This window comes from Lutra lutra, chromosome 15 (genome assembly GCF_902655055.1).
Source record: "Lutra lutra chromosome 15, mLutLut1.2, whole genome shotgun sequence".
In the NCBI taxonomy this organism is placed as follows: Eukaryota; Metazoa; Chordata; class Mammalia; order Carnivora; family Mustelidae; genus Lutra; species Lutra lutra.
The window spans coordinates 68,676,985-68,696,937 of NC_062292.1; the positions used below are offsets into that span (position 1 = coordinate 68,676,985).

Consider the following 19,953-nt stretch of genomic DNA (forward strand, 5'->3'; position numbering starts at 1 on the left):
GGGGCGCGCTGTCTTGTAGACCTCGGCGTCCAGTCGCGGCTCCAGCTCCACCACCAGGAAGATGTAGTCCACCGGGATGGACGAGATGAGGTCGACCAGGAACCAGGTGCGCAGGTAGCGCGACCGGATGGCCCGCGGGGCCAGCAGGATTTCAGCGCCCTCCTCAACCACGATGCCCGTGCGGAAGTTGAGCACCAGGTCGAGCAGGAAGAAGGTGTCCGAGAGGACGTTGAAGACGATCCAAGGCGGGGAGTTCTCCTCCTTGAAGAAGGTGATGCCCACAGGCAGCACAATGAGGTTCCCCACCATCAGCAGGAGCATGGTCAGGTCCCAGTAAAACCTAAGGTGGGGGCGGGACGGGGAGTGAGACCGCGAGGTGGCCCCAGCCAGACAGACAGCAGGGAGGCCAGCGCGGCCACCGCTGGGGAACGTGATGACCCTTCACAGCTGGGGGGGCGGAAGGTGGGACCACCATCTGGGAAAACAGTCTGGAATTATCTAATAACCTTGCACATTTGCATTCCCTGCAACCCAGCGGTTCCATTCTAAGTAACTGACACTCCAGGGAAGCATGTGGTCCAGGAGAGACACATGGGGATGTCTGCAGCAGCATGAAATCTGGAATTAATCCGAAATGTTCATCGGTACAAAAATGTGGATAACCAGACTAAACAGCGTGGAGTCATAGACAGTGATATACTCTTGCCCCGGGAGGACCCATAGCCACAGCCCACAGCACCAGTGCACCGCACTGCTCTAGCGCTCAGCGAAAGAGAAAACAAAATGATACATACTGAGGGGTCCCACCTGCACAAACGTCAAACACAGGCAAGACTAAACTGCATTATTTAGAGATTCACAGAAAAGTGGTGAAACTACTAAAAAAAAAAAAGTAAGGACATGGATGTCACAGAAATTAGAATAGTAGGTTAGGGCAGGGGTTGTGAGAGCAGTAAGGGAGCTTCTGGGTATGGGCAAGGTAGTCTCTCCTTGTTGGGCGGCTGTTACACGCGGGTGTGTTTTGTGGTTATGTATACATGTGTGTATGTACGTGTGTGTATATGTGCGTGCACACACATGTATTTTGAGTATATATGCAATAGAATATTCCAGCATACACTGTACCACTATGTAGATGTCCACTGTATCTGTACCTACTGGAAAGGTATCTCTACTGTATATATCCCACTACACACACACAGATCTCTCTAATATGTATAACATATACGTAATGTCTTACCATGTACGTGCTTTATGTCACTATCGTTAAATATTTTTAAAGTTAAAAAAAGATAAAGTAGGGGCGCCTGGGTGGCTCAGTGGGTTAAACCTCTGCCTTCCGCTCAGGTTGTGATCTCAGGGCCCTGGGGTCGAGCCCCGCATCGGGCTCTCTGCTCTGCAGGGAGCCTGCTTCCCCCTCTCTCTCTGCCTGCCTCTCTGCCTGCTTGTGATCTCTCTCTGTCAAATAAATAAATAAAATCTTAAAAAAAAAAAAAGATAAAGTACCCCATGCTAACCCCACAGTGTTGTCGAAAACATACCCCCTGAGACAATGGATAAGACAGTGCTGTACAAGCACTAGCTGATTTTGTGACTCACCCACCTTTTGTTCCCAGATTTCTGAAGAGGTTGCTGCTTTTCCATCTCCAGCTCTCTGCCCATTCCTGGTCTAGGACTTCACGCCCTCCCTGCCCCAACCCTCCTTCCCAACACAGCTGGACCCATGGTTCCTGGTTCTCTGTTGGGATCTGCTCGCCTATGTTCCTGGGTGGGGTGCTCTGTTCTGCTTCCCCTCTGAACTGAGCTTTTTAGGGATGGTCCACCCCACCCCACAGCCCTTCAGACAGGGTTGCACCCAGAGAGGCTCCATAGGAGATCCCGAGGCAGCAAAGCTTAAAGCTCTGCACTCCTTTCCTTCCCTAATCCCTCCGTGCCTGCTAGTGCTCTGGCTGAGCCTAGGCAAGGGCACTGGCAGGAGAGGGCCACACGGCTGCGGTGGGATTGTGGAAAGAGGAGGTCAGGAGGAAGCTAGGTGACGCCTTCATTCAGAGATCACTGGACCTTCTAGGGCCCCCATTAGCTATGGTGGTTTTATTTCCATTTTTAAAGATCTATTTACGTATTTGAGAAAGAGAGAGGCAGGGGGAGGGGCAGAGGGAGAGGAAGAGAGAGTCTTAAGCAGACTGAGTGCTTAAGGAGCCTGATGTGGAGCTCGATCTCACAACTCAGATCACGACCTGAGCCGAAACCAAGAGTTGGACGCTTAACTGGGGGCCACCCAGCACCCCAGCTATGGTGGTTTTAATTCCAGGACACACCTAATCACAGCATCAAACCAGGGCCCAGCCCCTTCTGAGTCTGACTACAAAATCAATCTCTTCAGCTTCCGAAAGAAACATGGGGGCTCCGAAATGCAGGCCTCCAGGAAGCCCCTCAGAATGTGTGCTTTCCATCAACAACAAATCCTTGAGCCCCTCCTCCTCCACCCCCTGGGCCACTGGAGAAATCCTGTACTGTGAGCTTGGGGAGGAGAGGAGAGGAGGGCTCGCCCAGCCGTGGAGAATCTTCACAGCCTGACTCACAGGCAGTCACAAGCCTAGCGGGTGATGCAGGAGAGAGGACAGGGAAGAAGCATGATAATAAGGGGGCATATAGCTTCTGGGGTTACATCTGAGGGTGACGTGGAGGAGGGGAGGGAGACCACCGGAGGCTAGAACAGGTGCCCGGGTGAGGTGGGAATAAGGCAGTCAAGAGGGGAGAGGAAGGAACAATGGGAGAAAGAGGAGCATTTAGGGAGAGTGTGTGGTTGTGGACTCGAAGTGCTGTCCAGGTCTCCTACTGTGTTCCCAGGCTCCTGATTCACGCCTCACCCTTCCTGCTCATTCTGCTCCCCACCTTACGTGCTTTGGACACATCCTTGCCTCCTCCAAAAGCTGTCCTTCATTTCCCCCAAGGACAGGACTGCTCTCCTCCCCTAGCGACCTTGATGTAGAGGTACAGCCTGCTGGGGACTATGAAATAGCCCCACCTCCACCGTCCGTCCCTACGTCTCTCTGATAGTCACCTGGGAGGGCGGCGGTGCCCCAGCGCTGCTGCCTCCATCGCTCAGAGTCGCGGCCCTGCCCCGCGGCATCCCGCCTTCAGCACCAGGGACAGCGACAAGAACGGCTGCTGCCCCCCGCCCCCCCCTTCCTCGGGGTAGCCTGTCCTGCTGACCTGTGCCGGTGCTGGGGGTGCAAGGGCGAGGTGGGAGATACGGGAGCTCGGCTTCTCCCTCAGGCTGACCCCGAGTCGTGGAACATGACATAATTTCCCAGATCCCCAGCAGACAGGACTGCAGGAGGCAGTGGTCCCTAACTCCCGTAGATCCTGTGGTCCAGGGGGAGTGCCGGGTTCCCCGGTGTCTGCTCTGGTGTCAGGGCACCGAGGGCCTCCGACTGGGAATCCCTCGCCCAAGAATTCCCAGGCTAGATCGGGGGAAGTGACTCTGTCATCCCACCCCAGGACCCCTGGGCCGCGAAATGGAGTGTCCGTGGAGCGGGGGCGGACCCTGCCCCCGTGTCGCGGCCCCTGGGGGTGGGATCTGTGTCCCCCGCCCTCCTTGCCGGGCCCCCAGTACCGGAAGTCGCTGTAGGGGTGGATGATCCAGGCCCCCGCTGACTTGACCCTCTCCTGCTCGATTTCCACGGCTTTGTGGCTGCCAAACACGCGAAGGGAGAACTTGTTGACCGTGGGCTGGAGCAGCGTCCCGAGCTGCCTCCGCTTGGGCTCGGGCCCCGACGCGGGCCCGGAGAGCGGTCCCGAGGCCGCGGCCGCAGGCGCGGGGGCAGCAGAAGGCGCCGCCTCCAGCCCAGGGGTCGCCCGTTCGTCGGCCCCCGTCGTCGGCCGCTGCTCTGCCTCCATGATGCCCGTTGGCTTATAGGCTTGGACTCGTAGACCCGGCCGCGGCCATCCCGGACCCCGGCCCCTCCCGGAGTGCGGGCTCCGAGCTGCCGGCGCGCGGGGCGGAGGGGGTGTGTGCGCCAGACTCGCCCGCCGGCTGCCGACAGGTTGCGCGGCGCCCCCTGGCGGGAGCCGCCTCCGGAGGGGGCGGGGCCAACGAAGCCCGCCTCCTGGGAAGACTCTGGCGTGGGCGTGGCCTGGCAGGTGGGGGCGCAGCTCTAAGCGCAGGAAGAAGAGGAGGCGGGGAAACGCAAGCCAAAGTCACGGAGGGGGCGTGGCCTAGCGTCGGTGGGGTTTTAGCCAATAAGCGCCAGGGAGGCGGAGTCGCCCGAGTGGCGGGAAAACCGGAAGGTAGTTGAAGGTCCCCGGGCGGGCGAGGAATTGAGGACCAGTGGAAGAGGCGGGAATGGCCGCTCTTACTCACGGACTTCGGGCATTTCACCTTCTTTCTCAACACTCCCCCAGGCATATTCCTTTCTTTCCGTCTCCTCCATCCCCCTCTCCCTAGTGTTTCATTTCCGAGGTCATCGCGCCAGCCTTCACCAAGAGTGACCCTACCCGTCACGGAGTGGACGCTGAGGACACAAAGATGAATACCCGGGTCCCAGCCACAAAGCCCGTCTCGCCCATGCCCGCATACAGACACAAGAGCTAGAAGCTCCTAAACATCTCGAATTCCTCCCCCCGCTTTGATGGCCCACCTGGGAAGCCGGGCCTCCGGTCCTGCTGAAATGCTGTGCTCTGCCTTGCCCCCAGCACTCTGCAAATACTCTTCTGCGGGGCATTCCTGTCCAGCTCCTCCTGACGGCTGGCTCCCAGGGCAGCTCTTCTAGGAAACCCAGAAACACGTTGCCAAGTCTCCTTTCCCCAGCCGGGGTCTGGTCTAGGCTTCCGCAGAGCAGGGGACAGGCACGGGGACAAGAGCGTCACGCCCCCCCCACCTGTGGGTCTTCACGACGCTGGCAGCCGAGGCCTCGACCTCCTCGGGAGGCGACAGCGGCTCGGGAGGTGCGCCCCGCTTCACCAGAGCCAACACGCTCACGGTCGGGGGCAGCCAGCTGGACGGTCTCCTGGGGGTGAGGACACGGGGTCGCAGAGGTCACTGGCCTTCAGCAAAGGTCCCAACAACCCAGGACTTCGATGGTGGGAAGAGGTCAGGAGGGGGCCCCTTCGGGGTTCTTAGGGAGGTGACAATCCGAGACACCAGGAGGGCCGGAGCGCAGGTCACGCGCGGTTCTCGGCTTTGACGGCCGAGCGGGGAGCCAACGCCCGCGGAGCTCCCAGCCGGGCCAAGGGGAGACCCAGGCTCTGAGGGGACCCCCACCCCAATACCTGGACTTCATGGGTCCTCCGTCCGGTTCCGCCAGGCCCCCGGGCACACCGAACAGCCTCCCCAGCCACAGGCCTCGGCCGGGCGCCGTGTCCTCCGTGGGCTCTGGCCTCGCCTGCGGGCCTCCGGCCGCCGGCCCAGGACGCCACGTCCTCCACCGGGGCAGAGGGAAGCCCTCGCTGCCCCCCGAGGCGTAGACGCGAGAGGCCTGGGTCAGCTGCTCCCACCAGCTGCCTGGTGCGGGGGCGCCGGCGGGAGCCCGAGGGCCGGGAGGCGTGTCCCCCGCGCCCCCCCGAAGGCTCTGGGCCAGCCGTCCCCCCCAGTGCAGCACGGCGTGCACCGTCTGCTGCAGGGCGGGGGGCGAGCCGGGCCGGGCGGCAGGGGGCGGGCCCAGGGGCAGGTGGTGGTGCTCAAAGAGCAGGTCCAGATGGAAGGTGAGCACCGAGAGCGGCTGCAGCAGGAGCAGCAGCTCCGTGGACAGGGCGGGGCAACCGCCCCGAGCCAAGGACAAGAATCCGGTGGGCAGGTACAGGAGCGACAGTAGGCCTGGGGAGGAGCAGGCCGCCGTCAGCCCCCCAGCCTCCGTCTGCGCTGGGAGCTGCGGGGGCAGAGCCCGCGACCCGCAGAACCAGGGGTGACACTGCATGCAAAAAGTCGGGGGGCCCGGAGCAATAGTGTGGGGGTGCACTGGCCTGGAGCCTCACCCAACAAGGCCCCAAGGCTGAGCGAGCATGCCCGAGGGGTTGGGGGACGGCAGCCCAAGGAGACCCTGGGGCAGGCAGGCAGGTGAGGCAGGGGAAGGAAGAAGAGGCGGGTGGACGGGCTCAGGCTCCGGAAGTTCCCGGGAGGATCTGGGTCTTCCCCGCCGTGGGGCAGTGCGATGCACTGGACGTGGGAGGCACCGAGGAACATTGGTGGAGCCGGGGACCAGGGCATCACTGGGACCCGCAGCAGAGCCAGCTCTCTGGCTCCCTCCCCGCCTGCCACCCCGCCCTGCCCGTAGGCGTCTGACCTGCATCTTCCTGGAGGCTGGAAAACCACAGCTCCAACTGCTTAGTGCTGGGGAGGAGAGCGAGGGCTCAGGGCGGCGCAGCGCCCCTGCCCCTCTGTGTGGGGGATGAGGAACTTCGAAGAGCGACGAGGCCCCAGCGCCGCGTCCCTCCCGCCCGGGACACCCGTGTAGTCCGGGCCGAGGGAGGGGCGCCCGGAAAGCGGCCACTCACTTGAGGAGGCCCAGGATGAAGGCGTGAAAACGGCTGCGGCTGCTGCTCAGCGGGGCCAGGCGGCTGACCTGGCTGTACAGGGACCCCAGCGCCCGGCTGCTGGCGCCTGCGGACACCGCGCGGTGAGCCGGGCCGGCCCAGCCCCGCCCCCGCCCGGCCCACCCGCCCGCGCCCCGCGCCCACCTGGCTTCACCGACGCCTCGACCACGCTCCAGGGGCTGCTCCTGCGCTGCCCGGTGATGAGGTCCTTCCGGAAGGGCTTCAGCCCGTCGGCCACCAGGGCGTGCAGGGCCGGACAGAGGGTGGTCAGCACCAGGTGACCCACGTCCGGGCTCAGCCGGCTATCCCCCAACTGGGCCTGGAGGCGGCACAACCGACACGTCCCGGGTGGCTGCGGCCCCTCCCCGCCGCCCGTTGGTGCGGCCGCAGGGCCTCCCACGGGCACCCTCACCTTCTGAACCAAGTTCCGGGCGGCCCCGAAGTGCGAGATGATCTTGTCCACCGAGGCGCTCACGGCGATCAGGAGCCCTGCGAGGGGCGGGCAGGAGCGCGCGTCTGAGCGGCGCCCGCGCCCACCCCAGGCCCCCGCAGGCCGACCCGGGGGCGGAGAACGCGGACCCGCCGCAGCTGCCCCGGAAGCCGGGGTCAAGGAGTCCGGGCGTCCTACCTTTCTTCTGCTCCTGCAGCTGGCCAGTCCCGCTCTGGGCTTCTGCCATCCACCGTCGCTGGGCCCCTGGGGCGCCGGCGAACGACCAGGAACTCCGGGCTGGCGTGAAGGAAGAACGCGGCGACGCTTACGAGGGTGACCCGAGGACGCCGGGTTGGCGCACCGGTCGCCCTAGGGCTCACAGCGCCCGGGGCCGGAAGCGAGCTGGGGCAGGGGATGGGCGGGGCGCCTCGCGCTCGCCGTCCCCTCCCCCTCCCGGGCCGCGCACCCACCTCCGCCCCGTCGGCCCCGGGCCGGACGGCGAGCGCCCCGCCCGCTGGGCCCGTGGAGGGAGGGCAGCCCGGGGAGCACGTGGGGGACCGGGACCAATGGGCAGACAGGCCGGCCGACGAGAATGGGAGGAGACACGGAGGGGGAGGCGACCCCGGGGTCGGGAGGCTGGGAGGCGCGGGCGTGGGCAAACCCGGGTCCGGCGCCCGCTTCTCCCCCACCCTCCCGAGCGAGGCGGGGACCGAGCCCCACCGCGTCCCCCGCGCCCCCGGCACCGCAAAGGCCCCGGACCGTGCACTTGCTGGCACCCCCTCAGCCCGTGTCCCCCACGCCCGGGCCTCGAGGTCCAAGGCCCTGCCCCACGGCGGATGGCGGGGGCCGGATGCCCGGCCCCGAACCCGCTGGCGGGCGGGGCCGCGCCGCCTTCCCCGAGGACGCTGGGGGCGGAGGTCCGGCGCGGGGCGGGGGGGGCGGAGCGACCCCCGCGGGCGAGCCCGGGTCCGTCTTACGTAGCCTGGGCGGAGGCGGCGGGCTCCTGGTCCGGCGGGGGGCCTTCGGCGGGCGCGGCGGCGGTGGTAGCGGGGGGGCGGGCACCTGGCAGGGCGGGGGGGCCACGGCGGGGAAGGTGCTGCTTCTGGGAAAGAGCGGGGACAGCAGCAGTGCCAGCTCGGGGCTGGCCAGGCAGGGCAGGACCCCCCGAGCCGGAGGCGAGTGGGCGCCCACGGGGGACAGGCGGACGGGCAGCAGCTGCTTCTGCGGGGGCCTCGGCGCGCCCAGCAGACGCAGCTCCGCGCGAGGCGGGCCGGCGGGAAGCGCCGGGAGCGGGGTCCCCGCCGCGCCCGCGCCCTCCAGCAGGGGGCGCGCGGCGGCCGCGGACCGCGGGGCGGGGGGCGGCGGGGGGAGGCCGGCTGCAGCGGGGATGGGGGGCGGCGGGGGCGGGGCGGCAGCCAGGCGGGGCGGGCGGAGAAAGAGGGAGCAGAGAGTTAGTGCCGCAGCCCGGCGGGTCCCCCCAGGGCGCCCCTCCCCGAGCGCTCGCTGGCCGCGGCCGGGGGGGGGGGGGGGCACGGACGGAGGGGGCGGGGCCGCAGCCCGGCCCCTCCCCGCCCCGCCGTTCCCGGCGGCCGCTTACCCGCACCGCCGGCCTGCGCGCCCGGCTCCTCCGGCTCCCGGGCGGCGGGGGCCTCCTGGCCAGCCGCGGGGCTGCCCTCCCTGCCCTCCTCGGGCGGCCGCTCGGCGATGGGTTGCAGCCCCGGACGGTTCTTCCTCCTCCGCGGCGGCACGGGCGGGGGCGGGGGCCGGGGCGGCACCGAGGCCCAGCCGGCCGGGGGGTCCCGGGGCGGCACCGGCGGGGGCGGGGCCCGGCTGCGGGAGCGGAGCTCCTTGAAGGTGGTGACTTCCCGGGGCGGCGCGGGGGAGCCGCCGAGCGAGCCGCTGGGGGGCAGCTCGCTGTCGGGCGAGAAGACGATGAGCCAGTCGCTGCGGTCTTTCTTGACCTGCGGCGCCAGGGGCAGCCCCGGGCCCCGCCTGCGCTTCTGGGCCAGCTCGTGGAAGGACGTGATTGTCCGGTGGGCCGCCGGCTCCTCGCTGACGTCACTCCGCCACCCCGCGTCGGTCTTGGAGCTGCCGTCAGTCACTGCCGTGCGGCCTGCCCACCCCGAGTCGAGTTTTGCGGGTCGCGAGTCCCCAGCGGTGCTGCAGCCGGAGTCACTGCTCTCCGCGGCTTTCCAGCCCGCGCCCGGCGTCTCCGTGTCGATCTTCCAAATGGGGTTGATCTTCCAGCTGGGCTCGGTTTTCCCAACGTCGGCTTTCCCGTCATCATCCGCCTCCGGGAGCTCGGAGGCAGGGAGGTCCAGCTCCCCACCGTCGTCCTCCTCCTCCGGGGCCGGGGAAGGGGGCTCCTGGCAGGTGGTCAGGGCGTTGCGGTTGGAGTCCAAGCCGGGGCCGGGTGGGGAGGAAGCTCCCGAGCAGGAATCGGGCGAGCAGCAGAAGCTGTCCGGAGAGCAGGCTCCGGGGCCGACGGAGCCCAGCGGGGAGCCCTGCTCCAGGGGGACGATGCTGGGCTGAGGGTGGACATCCTCGTCGCCCGGGGGGCCCCGCGAGTACACCGAGATGGGGGACTCGTCGGGACTAAGATCTGAGCAGGAGCTGAGAGAGGAGGAGCAGCCCGGGTCCGAGGGGGAGGCGGCCCCCTCTTCCTCCCGGGCTGGGTCCTGCCGGTTTTCTAAGCCCGGCCCGTGCTCCTGGCAGCATCGGCAGGGCACCGCTGGGCTGTTGGAATTGGCGTCCACCAGGGCCCCGCTGCAGGGCCCCCGGCTCTCCTTGCCCCCGGTGTCCCCGGGGGGAGGGGGTGTGCTCAAGGGCCCCTCCCGCAGCTCCGGACGGCGGGACAGGTGCAAGCCCAGGGAGACGTGCTGGAGGTGGATGTGGTTGAGGTTGCAGAGTAAAGCCCTCTGAGGGGACAGCATCGTGCCGGCGGCGACGGGACGGCCTCTGGAGAATCCGGGAAGTCGGGCCTCTCACCCGCCTACCTGGCAACCGCAGATGCAGATCTGGAAGACGGAGAGTGATGCCCAGCCGGAGAGGACGCGGGCCGCCAGAAGGACACCGAGGTGACGGCCAGCTGCAGCAGGCGTGAAAGGCGCCGGCCGCTTTGGACAATATTTCAGTGAGACGCAAACGTCCACACTGCAGTATTTGCAGGTGGAGCCGGAGGGAGCCCCCCGGGACTGGGGCGGGGAGGGTCAGAGAATGCGGCTGCGCTCTGGATCTCCGTGGAGGTGCGGGGGCTTGGAAAAGGATGAGGCCCAGAATGGAGCCCCGGATCCTCTCTGCGGCAGTCTGGCCCTGCACCGCCCCGCCCCCGCCCCATTTCCCCAGCCTGCCCTTCACTCCCAGGGGAAGGGGCCGAGGCAGGCCCCGCCCAGATGCCCGTTAATGGGGTGGGGGGAGGCGCGGCTGGCTGGCTAATGCAGGCAAGGGGCGGCCGTGGGGACAGAGACCGAGTCCGGTCCGCGGAGGTGGGCCAGCCGACCCCCGCAGCCTCGGTGCCGCTCTGCTCGGACCCCGCGCCTGCCCGTTCTCTCCGCGCTCGTCTCCGTCCCCCGGGCGCCGCCCCACTCCTCGGTGCAATGCTCCTGCTCCCCTCTCCCGCACCCCCGCGGGCCCTGATGCTCCGTCCACACCCACCGCCGAGCCCCCCTCACCAGGGTCCTCCTGCAGCCTCCGCAGCTGGGCTCCTCCACGACTCCCAAGGTCCCCGCCGGACCGCACCGACTGGAAGGGGGGCGCTAGGACAACCCGCCGACGCCGCGCAGCCGCGCCCCTTCACGCAGAGGCGGGGCGGGGCCCCGGGCCCAGCCCCCATCGCCTGACGTCGTGCGCGTGTCCCCCACCCAGGCCGGTGCGCGGCGTCGGAGGCCTGATGCTGCGGGTGCCGACGGGTCCGCGAAGCCAGCTCCCGGGGGTCCCGGCCGCCCCCCACCCCTGCCCCGGCTGCCAGAAGCAGGCGCAGAAGAACCACAAGAAGCTTCGATGATTTATTGAGAGCCGCCTCGCCCTGCCCCGCCCGTGCAGCATCCAGGTCACTTCTTCCTCTTGTAGATCTTGTGCGCCAGCCCCAGGAAGACGGCCCGCGGTAGGGGCGAAGCGCACTGCTGGATGAGGCCCATGAGGCGGGCGTAGCTGTCCTCCTCGTACTGCGCGAACACGGCGGGCAGGTCCAGCTCCTCGTACAGCGCCTTCACCCGGGCCACCTTCTCCGCCTCCTTCTGCCCGTAATTCTCCTGGAAGGGGCGGGAGGCAGGGAAAGGGCTTAGCACCCCCGCAACGCCTCTCATCTGCACATTCCGGCCTCCACCGTCAAGGGCTCTGGAGCGCCTGCGGTCTTGTCCTTTGCGGCCGGCAAACCCTCAGAGAGCAGCTCGGGCCGGTTTCCTCCACCTCGGCACTACCAAGGCCCGGGCTGCCTAAAAACCCCTGGGGCTGTTGTGTGCAAGGGGGGGGGGGGGTGGTTTACTGTCTGTCGGCTTATCTGGCCTCTACCCACTGAAGATCCCCATAGCACGTGACAGAAAATGTGTGCTGATGATGCCAGACGTCCCCTGGGGTGCACAGTCACCGCGCCCCCCCTGAGAATCCTTGCTCTGTCCCTTTCCCGGGAGCTCTGGGGCCGCGGCCGCACGGGAACCTGCAGCAGCCGGCGCTGTCCCGAGGACGCCCGCTGCAGGCACTGAACCACCAGCCAGCTGCATTTGTTGTCCTGGATGTCCGTGCCGATCTTGCCCGTCACACTGGGGTCCCCAAAGAGGTCGAGGTAATCGTCCTGGGCAGGGGGCAGAGGAGGACACGTGAAGAGGCCCCACGGCGGGGCCCTGGGGGCTGCTGTCGCCCAGCCCCTGCCTTCCCACCTGGATCTGAAAGAGCTCCCCCATCTGCAGCAGGATCTTCTTGGCAGTGGCGTGCTCCTTCTCGCCGTCGATGCCTGCCTATGGCGAAAGCGCAACCGCTGAGCTCAACACCAGGGGGGCCGTCACTTTCCTTGCTGCACCTCCCGGGGGCCCCCAATGCGGGCCCCCAGATCCCCTCCCCTCTCTGTTCAGACGGCCCTGGCTTCGGGGCTCTAGGACGTCTTGGTGGTCTGACCTCTAGCGCGCCTCTTCCAGCGAGGCCCTCCGGCGTGTGCCCTCAGACGGGAGGCCGGCGCGTGGCCGGCGCGTGGCCGGCGCGTGGCCAGCCCGACTCACTCTTCCTGCTCCTGCCTGGATCAAATGGGAACTTGGAGAAGTGAGGCCAGGGCGAGCAGGCCGTCCGCCACGGGCCTTTGCACCTGGTCTTCCGCTCAGTGTGAAACCCCCCCCCATTCCGACCAGATGGAGGGCGTAGTGCTCCCCCAAGGCGGGCGGACCCCTCGCATATCCCGGCCTCTGTTGGCCTTCACAAAAATCTTGAGGGGACTCCATCATTGCACAGACCCCCTCAGACCTTCAGTGACTTGCCCGGGGTCATAGGCCAGACAGCAAATTGTCCAAAGTCCTCTGCTTTGTGCCATCTGTCTAAAAGCCCCATCGGTGAGCAGCAAGGGGTGAGAGGCTCACTCACCATATACATGGCGGCAGCCACAGGGAGGTAGAATGAGTAGAAAGCAGTCTTGTACTTGACAATAGATTTGTACCTGAGTAGGGGGAGAAGGTCAAGTCCTCAGAAGGAAAGTGCACGGCAGAGCCCTCCCTCACCGCCCAGTTCCCTGTCCCTCACCTCTTCTCAGTGAATCTGCCAAGATCCACGTTGCCCTGGGGGGCTGTGATGAGGTCCAGAGTCTGTCCGATCTCAGTCTGATAGGAACTCTGAGGAAGAGGGAGATGGCCCCTGAGCTGGGCTTTCCCTGGGGCCAGGAAACCCTGAAAGGCAGCCCACGCCACAGGCCGAGACCGCGCTGCCCAGCTCCGCTCCCTTCCAGGCGAACCCAGCGACACCCCGGACCCCAAAACCCCCGAGGCCGCGCCAGCTACGGACAGCCTGGCCCTGAGCCCGGGCCTGCGCCGCACCTGGAGGAAGAGCTCCAGCAGGTTCAGGTAATAGGGCTGCTGACGGCAGCAGAGCTTGAGCAAGCGGTAGACACACGCCTCCAGCAGCAGGGCGTCGTTGACGGCGTCCAAACCAATGCCCGGCTGGCGGGGACACGGAGGAAAACAAGCCGTGGGCCCCTGGCCGTGCGGAACAGCTCTGCGCGCTGTGACACCCCCAAGGCCTGGCCCATTCTACCTTCTGATACCAGCAGATCTGCCCCCGCCGGGTGAGGGAGGAATCCATGATGTCGTCGGACACCAGAAAGAAGGCCTGCAGCTGCGAGAAGGCAGACGGGACTCAGCCGCGGGGCTCCTCCCGGCGCGCCTCCGACCCGCTGCGGGGCTGCCCCGCTGCCCAACGCTGAGCAAGGAAGGGCGGCCGGGCCGGGGAGACCGAGGCCCCCTGTTCTGCGCTGTGGGGCCCAGGGAGATTCTAGGACCTCGCTGTTCAGGCTTCCGAGTAACAACCCGGGAGATGCCTTGCGAGCAGCCCTGGTCGTGGGAGGCGCGAGTGTCGCATTCTGTGGGCTTCTCTTGCCAAGAACTTGAGCAACTGCTTAAGGCCTCCCCGCAGTGCCTTCCAGGGACTTTGTGAGGAAAGGAGGCCCGTCCCGTGTCGCCCCCGGGCCCTCCGCGCACACAGGACAAAGCCACACTTCGGGGGACTGACAGGCCAGAGCTGCGGCCTCCCTCGGCCACGTTTGCCCGCGGGTCTCTGACGTGGAACCACGCCAGCGGCAGCCGAGGGCCTCTCCTCTGGGCACCGGCCGGCCTCGGAGGCCCAGGACAAGCTGGTTTTCCCAGCAGGTTGTTCAGTCCCTGGAGCCAGAACTGTGCCCTCCTGGGGGCCGAGCACGGCGCTCGCCCCAGAGCTGGTGTGTCCTAAACGCCTGTCGAATGAATGCGACGCCGTCACGTACCCCAGACTTCCCGCGTCAGGCTACACCTTCCAAGCCTTTAAAAACAGCTTCTCAGGACGTGGTTTTAAACCTTGGCTCTGTCCTGCTGTGTGGACCAGCGGGTCTGCCTCGCTCGGACTCCCCAACGCTGCCCGTGGCCTCCAGCACGCTCAGCGTGCCGCGGCCTGCGGTGGCCATGGCTCTTGCCTCAGGTGACCCCTTGAGGAAGGAGGCGCTGATCCGCGCCCATACCTCTGGCCACACACGGGCTTTCCACGTGGGAGGCGTGTGTATCTATGGGGTGCTGACTTGGGGCCCCTGAGGCCACAGGCCCCTGCCTCCCCCACCTGCTTTCAACCAAGATGCTCTCCAAAGGGCCTCACTGCACGGCCTCCCTCACGCCCCTCTGCCCCACAGCAGTGGTTCTTAACCCAAATGCACTTCCTCTTTATTAGGGGACCTTTAAAAAAACAAAATACCAGCGCCAGAGTCCCACCCCCGGCCAATTAAGAGAGAAATCGATCCGCAGTATTAGCTGCGGTGAAGGGCCTGTTCCGACGATTAAAGCCTGAAGAACCGAGAACCGCCAAACACAGGACCCTTGATGCGATCTTAGATGCTTAAAAACAAAACAAAAAAACTTAGAACAGACATTTTGGGGAGAGTCAGGAATATGTAAATACGGACTATGCGTTAGACACTAGCACCGTTACTGGGGTCTGAACGTGTCCCCTCCAATGCACACGCTGAAACCCTAACCATCAGAGAGGAGCTGCCCAGCCCCTTCCCCACAAGGGGCTGCGGCGGGCAGGGGCTGCTGAGCCAGGAGGGGGCCCCCCAACCACACTAGGGCCTTGGTCTTTGACTTCCAGCTTCCAGAAGTCGACAAAATAAAGCTCTGTTTTTTCTGCACTACCCGGTGTGCAGTCTTTCGCTGGGGCGACCCGAGTGAACTGAGACAGACGTGACCAGGGCACGGTGCTGAGGCTGGCAAATGTCCTCGCTCCTAGGAGGTGACAGCTGAAATAGACTGTAGGACACGAGGCAGGAGGAGAAAGATAAAAGCGGAAGTTGTCACAGAAGTCCCCCAAGCGAAAACAACCACGGACAGCTCAGAAGGCGTCCTGGCAGGTGCCGGCACCGCGGCCGCGTGTCACCCCTACCCGCCCCCTGCTACTCCCCGGGGAGCAGCAGGCAGCTCTGACTCAGCTCTGAGTTGTGCCGTGTCCTTCTACCAGGTGACCCGCCCTGGCCCCACAGCTCTGCTCCTCTGTTCTGCCCAGACCTGCCCGGCCTCCCTGCCTTGCCCTGCGGTGTGTATGGACCCGGTCCCACAGCGCCCGGTCCCACAGGGACGCCACTGACCCTTTCCCTCCTTGGAGGCAGATCCCGCCTCCCCAGCCCCTTCACAATTCCAGGCTCCACGGCTCTGACGGGTCCACCCACGCTGCCCAGGTGGAGGAGGCAGTGTGGTTGGCCCCAAGCACATCACACCCCCCTTGAGGTAGCTGCTCCTTTCCACACGCCAGGTCCCGAGTGCCTTCCCTTCTGAGCCCACTGCCACCCTCCTCGGGGCCTGGCGCCACTCCTGGAATCCAGGCTCCTGGCCACTAATGAGGCTCTCAGGCTAGGCAAGGAAACTGTACCCTCCTCAGGGGCAACGAGCTGGGTACAGGAGACAAGGACACATGAGGACTGGAGCCAACCAGAGAGCGAGCGAGCCACACAGGCGCTCGTGCCCCGCCAGCCGGGCTAGGATTCACCACCAGCCCGTGGATGCCGCGAGGGAACCTGGGCACAAATGTAGCAATTTTCCAAGCAATGCTAGAAATCCGGGTTTTTATGCGACCTCTCTTCTCGCTTAAGTTTAGAGCACTTCGTTTCAGGAAACGGCAGGCCGGCGGGCTGCAAGCCTTCCGTCTCTGCTTTAGAACTGCCCCTGGAAGAACTATGTCACGCCGACGGCTGTCCTTGCTCAGAGGGAAGAGCGGACGCCTTTATGCCCGGTTCCAAGGCCCCGGCCCACAGCAGGCTCAGTCTGCAGATGAAATGGGCTCCCACGGGCCAAGGAGGCCCCATGTTTGTTAACCCTTAGAGGGAAGCACGCCTAAATCTGACTACTAATGCCCAGAAACACATGGAGAAATTCGTCTCAAACTCATCCCTCCCCTTCCCCCCAGGACAGCCCCAACCCTGGTAAGACCTCTGCGTCTCCTGGCGTCCCCGCTCCTTACCAGCTCCACACACCAGCCCACGGTCAGGGCCCGCCCGAGGCTCTCGGCGTCCTGCTTGCCGGGTTCCACCAGCTCCCGAAATGCTATCAGCACCGTCAAACCCCGATTGTACTTGCCCCCAGTCACATTGTACTCCAAGACCTGGGGGCGAGGGCAGAGGAACAAGACAGCAGGTTCCGCAGAGCACCTACTCTTAAGACTTCTCCCAGCCCTCTCCCGCTTCCAACCCAGACTGGATTTTAACCTCCTCAGGCCCCATGCCTCCTCCCAGAGCCTCTGGAATGGCAGCCTTGGCTGCCATCTCCAAATCCCAGAGCACAGCTGGAAGGGTCCCCCGACGCCCGGGCTCTCTCTGCCTGGTCTTCCTCAGGACATTTGTTTCCTTTTAAGCTCAACATGGGGCTTGAACTCACGACCCTGAGATCAAGAGTCACACGTTCGATGGACTGAGCCAGCCAGGCACCCCGTTCCTCAGTAAGTGGTTAAGGCTCCATGCTGCACACTCGAATCTGCTCCCGAGCCCACGACAGCGCTCGAGTGCACTATACATGCCACTACAATGGCCGGCTTGTCCGGACTCTGCTTCCCAGCTTCCAGCCCCATCCCCACCTCTCCGAGACCTCCCTGCCACTTCCCCTCCCCACCGTTCAAACCATCAGCAAAGGAAAAGCCTGTCTCACTGGAGGAAAGACAAGGCTCCCAAAGTTGGCCGGAAGTGCGCTCAGGAGGGGGAGGGGACCCAGGCCTATCGCCTCCTGCTGGGAGCTCTTTTTGCCTTCTGCTGCCCTGCAGTCCCCCAGCTCCAATGCAGTGGCAAAACCTCCCTTCTAATCGTCATCCCAGTGTAGGCAAACCTTCTCCTTGGTTCTCCTCAAACGAAACAGTATTTATAAAAAGAATTACTAGGTACCCTAAAAGAATAAAAAATTAGGGGCGCCTGGGTGGCTCAGTGGGTTAAACCTCTGCCTTCGGCTCGGGTCATGATCTCAGGGTTTTGGGATCGAGCCCCGCATCGGGCTCTCTGCTCAGCGGGGAGCCTGCTTCCCCCTCTCTCTCCGCCTGCCTCTCTGCCTACTTGTGATCTCTGTCTGTCAAATAAATAAATAAAATATTAAAAAAAAAAAAAAGAATAAAAAATTAGGCAGCTCGGGGCGCCTGGGTGGCTCAGTGGGTTAAAGCCGCTGCCTTCGGCTCGGGTCATGTTCCCAGGGTCCTGGGATCGAGCCCCACATCGGGCTCTCTGCTCACCAGGGAGCCTGCTTCCTCCTCTCTCTCTCTGCCTGCCTCTCTGCCTGCTTGTGATCTCTGTCTGTCAAATGAATAAATAAAATCTTAAAAAAAAAAAAAAAATTAGGCAGCTCAAATATACCAGCCGAACTTCCTGCCCTGGAGCAGAGGTTTCATTTCATTTCTTCTCTATTTTTGATTACTTATTTACTTTAGTGGGAGGAGCAGAGGGAGAAGGAGACAGAGTCTTAAGCAGACTCCACACGGAGTGCAGAGCCCAACACAGGGCCTGATCTCATAACCCATGAGTTCATGACCTGACCAGAAAATAAGAGTCGGAAGCTTAACTGACTGAGCCACCCAGGCGCCCCAGAGGAGAGTTTCTGGTGATGCTCAGCTTCCCCAGAAGCTCCTCGGGCTGCCTTCTTTCCTGCTCCCGGACAAGTGGCACCTGAGAACTCCTGGACACCTAATTCCCTTTTTCAACAAAATCCAAGACTTAGCAGGCACTCCAGGGGCCTCCATCCCAGAGAACGCAGTCTGGATGGCTGACCTGAACCGCGAGGCAGGGTGGGTGGGCTGTGTAAGGGTCCCTGCTCCTGCCCTGCCCCCTCCAGAAAAGACTGAGTCACTCAGGTAAAAGCCGCCCCTCCTCTCACCCCGGTGTCAAAGATCCCCCAAAAGCCACAGCTGGATCCCACACATCTACGGAGTCAACCTCAGATTAAGTCTCTGAAGTCACCAATCCTTCACCTCCTTGAGCCGGGCAATGGCATCTCCCGTCTCTGGGTGGCCCACGCCATCCTCGGTCAGCACCCTGACAATCTGGGAGAAGTGCTGGATGAAATCCTGCTTTGCTTGGGCATAAGAGTCCGATTTCTGGTCTCCGTTCATTGTGAAGGAGGAGTAAAGTGCTCTGTGGAGAGAGGAAAGCCAAGTCAGAAACCTGAGCAGCTGCTTCCCTCCCCGAGGCCCCTCACCCCCCACCACACTCACCGAGGCTCCTCTGTCCACGCTTGGCACCAGCAGCGGGCACCATGCCAGGCCCCCAGGACTGGGCACCCACGCACCAGGGAGGGACGCCGAAGCGGACCCAGCCACCTCTCCCGGGGCACCCAGCAGGGGGCTGGCAGCAAGAAGACGCCCACAGATCTCAGCCAGCGGGACAGGGGCATCATGGGGGTGGCATAGGGAGGGGGCACCGAGCACTCCCTGCAGGGGCAAGCACCAAAGGCAGATGCGCGGCGGCGGCTCCTCAGGTCATCCCCACCACTCTTTTATCTCTGGGCCCAGAACGCCGCGCTCTCTGCGGAGCTGGGCCTGAGGGCATTTCCAGAGAGAAGGAAATGCAAGGAGCAAAATGCGTCTGGTGACCGACAGTCAACGTGTCGCGCCTCACCCAGCGCGCACGTGAAGCAACTCAGTGCCACCTAACGGTCCCCTCCAGCGCCGACTCCTGCAGCGAGCCTCCGGAATCGCCCCCTCTCGGCTTCCTCCCCCAAGCCCTGGGGCACAGCCGAAGCAGTCCGCACTAGAGCTCCGGAGGACGACGGCCGGGAGCGCCCGGGCAGCGCCCTGCTTGATGGGGGCCAGCTGGGGCTCTAGGACGCAGGAAGACCCGGGGGCAGCGGCGCCAGGTCTAGAACCCGGGTCCCCCCGGTAGGCGGGGAAAGGGCTGTGCAGGCTCGGGGATACCCCAAGAGGAGGAGACCTGCGCCGGAACCGGGGGACCACGGACACGAGGTCCCGGGCTCGGGGACTGGGCGTCCCGAGCCTCACAGGCAGCGCTGGGACCGCTCAGCCAGCCTCGGAGCAACACGGGGCGGCCGGGGAGGCTGAGGCCGCACACAGCCAGAAGACCGACCGGTCGGGCCACCGGCCCCCGACACGGGGGACCTCCTGGACCCCGCGGTACTGCCACGAAAGTGGGGCTGAGGCTCCCACCGCCGCCCCAGTCCCAGCCGGAGACCTCTCTCACCTGCTCCTAGATGCCGCCTTTTGCTCCAGTCCTAGCCGGGAACTCGGTAAAGCCGCTCCGCTCGGCGCGCGGCCCTCTGGGTCCGGTAGTTCCCGAGCTCCCTTCCCTCCGGACGGAAAAGCCTCACCAGACTACCATTCCCGGCATGCCGCGGTAGGGACAGGACCACACGATCTCTCGCGGGCCGACTGGGCGGAGACGAGCCACGCTGATTGGCTGCCTCCCCTCGTGTGAGTATGAGGCCCTGGGCCGGACAACCAATGGCAGGGCTGCGTCCCGGGCGGGAGGAGCCGGCCGGAGCTGGCCGCGGAGGCGGGAGGGAGGGTTCCGTCGGGCTGCGGCCGCCGCCCCCTGCGCTGCTGGGCGGCGGGCAGGGCTGCAGCCGGACGGGTTTCGCCGCGGGCGGACGGGAGAGACGGACGCAGCCCGAAGCCCCATTTCGGAGCGGCTGGGGCCGCAGCTACGGGACATCCGCAGGTGCCGAGCACAGCCCCGACGGGCGGAACCCAGCGACGGGCAGTCTCGGGAGGAGATGAAGAAAGCGCTGCGAGCGGCCGCCGCGTCTAAAACGACGGAACACGGCGCCTGCCTTCCGCCCAGCTCGTGGCCTCAGAGTCCT

The 19,953-nt window shown here is 64.9% G+C and overlaps 3 protein-coding genes across 6 annotated transcripts in view; all 3 read right to left on the bottom strand.

Moving 5' to 3' along the window:
* LOC125085620 (potassium/sodium hyperpolarization-activated cyclic nucleotide-gated channel 3-like) overlaps positions 1–3,903 on the bottom strand; it is a 4,760-nt gene extending 857 nt beyond the window's left edge. The window contains exons 1-2 of the mRNA XM_047704082.1: positions 3,620–3,903; positions 10–340 (exon numbers count right to left, since the gene is read on the bottom strand). Coding sequence (XP_047560038.1) covers positions 10–340; positions 3,620–3,903 — 615 coding nt within the window. The remainder of the gene's footprint in view (positions 1–9; positions 341–3,619) is intronic.
* Positions 3,904–4,488: 585 nt separating this feature from the next.
* LOC125085667 (AP-4 complex accessory subunit RUSC1-like) lies at positions 4,489–10,776 on the bottom strand. Its single transcript, XM_047704234.1, has 12 exons — positions 10,636–10,776; positions 8,562–9,981; positions 7,942–8,340; positions 7,163–7,261; positions 6,947–7,023; positions 6,679–6,853; positions 6,496–6,601; positions 6,285–6,331; positions 5,275–5,818; positions 4,884–5,012; positions 4,644–4,771; positions 4,489–4,517 (listed from the first exon to the last, which is right to left on the bottom strand). Exons 2-12 carry the CDS (start codon positions 9,895–9,897, stop codon positions 4,504–4,506), a joined length of 3,054 nt encoding a protein of 1,017 aa, XP_047560190.1. The 5' UTR covers positions 9,898–9,981; positions 10,636–10,776; the 3' UTR covers positions 4,489–4,503.
* A 178-nt stretch (positions 10,777–10,954) lies between these two features.
* On the bottom strand, positions 10,955–19,478 carry FDPS (farnesyl diphosphate synthase). Of its 4 annotated transcripts, XM_047704238.1 has the most exons (11): positions 18,638–19,328; positions 18,353–18,482; positions 18,110–18,272; positions 16,130–16,270; positions 13,193–13,273; positions 12,976–13,098; positions 12,686–12,774; positions 12,530–12,602; positions 11,839–11,916; positions 11,619–11,753; positions 10,955–11,214 (listed from the first exon to the last, which is right to left on the bottom strand). In XM_047704238.1, exons 1-11 carry the CDS (start codon positions 18,684–18,686, stop codon positions 11,014–11,016), a joined length of 1,263 nt encoding a protein of 420 aa, XP_047560194.1. In that variant the 5' UTR covers positions 18,687–19,328; the 3' UTR covers positions 10,955–11,013. The 4 variants fall into 4 exon arrangements, with proteins under 4 accessions (XP_047560194.1, XP_047560196.1, XP_047560193.1 ...); XM_047704240.1 differs by lacking the exons at positions 18,353–18,482; positions 18,638–19,328 and adding an exon at positions 19,335–19,478; XM_047704237.1 differs by having other exon boundaries at positions 18,353–19,328.
* Positions 19,479–19,953: the final 475 nt, after the last annotated feature.

What these genes read in the sequence shown, in the direction of transcription:
- LOC125085667 (XM_047704234.1), bottom strand. Translation starts at nt 9,897, where the DNA reads ATGCTGTCCCCTCAGAGGGCTTTACTCTGCAACCTCAACCACATCCAC. An exon ending in GCCGCCTCCGCCCAGGCTAC is followed by an intron (nt 7,262 to 7,941) that starts GTAAGACGGACC and finishes CCTTCACGCCAG; the next exon opens with CCCGGAGTTCCTGGTCGTTC. An exon ending in CCCGGAACTTGGTTCAGAAG is followed by an intron (nt 6,854 to 6,946) that starts GTGAGGGTGCCC and finishes TGCCGCCTCCAG; the next exon opens with GCCCAGTTGGGGGATAGCCG.
- FDPS (XM_047704237.1), bottom strand. Translation starts at nt 18,534, where the DNA reads ATGATGCCCCTGTCCCGCTGGCTGAGATCTGTGGGCGTCTTCTTGCTG. An exon ending in TGGGCTGGTGTGTGGAGCTG is followed by an intron (nt 13,274 to 16,129) that starts GTAAGGAGCGGG and finishes GCCTTCTCGCAG; the next exon opens with CTGCAGGCCTTCTTTCTGGT. An exon ending in GACAGCGCCGGCTGCTGCAG is followed by an intron (nt 11,215 to 11,618) that starts GTTCCCGTGCGG and finishes CGCCCCTTCCAG; the next exon opens with GAGAATTACGGGCAGAAGGA.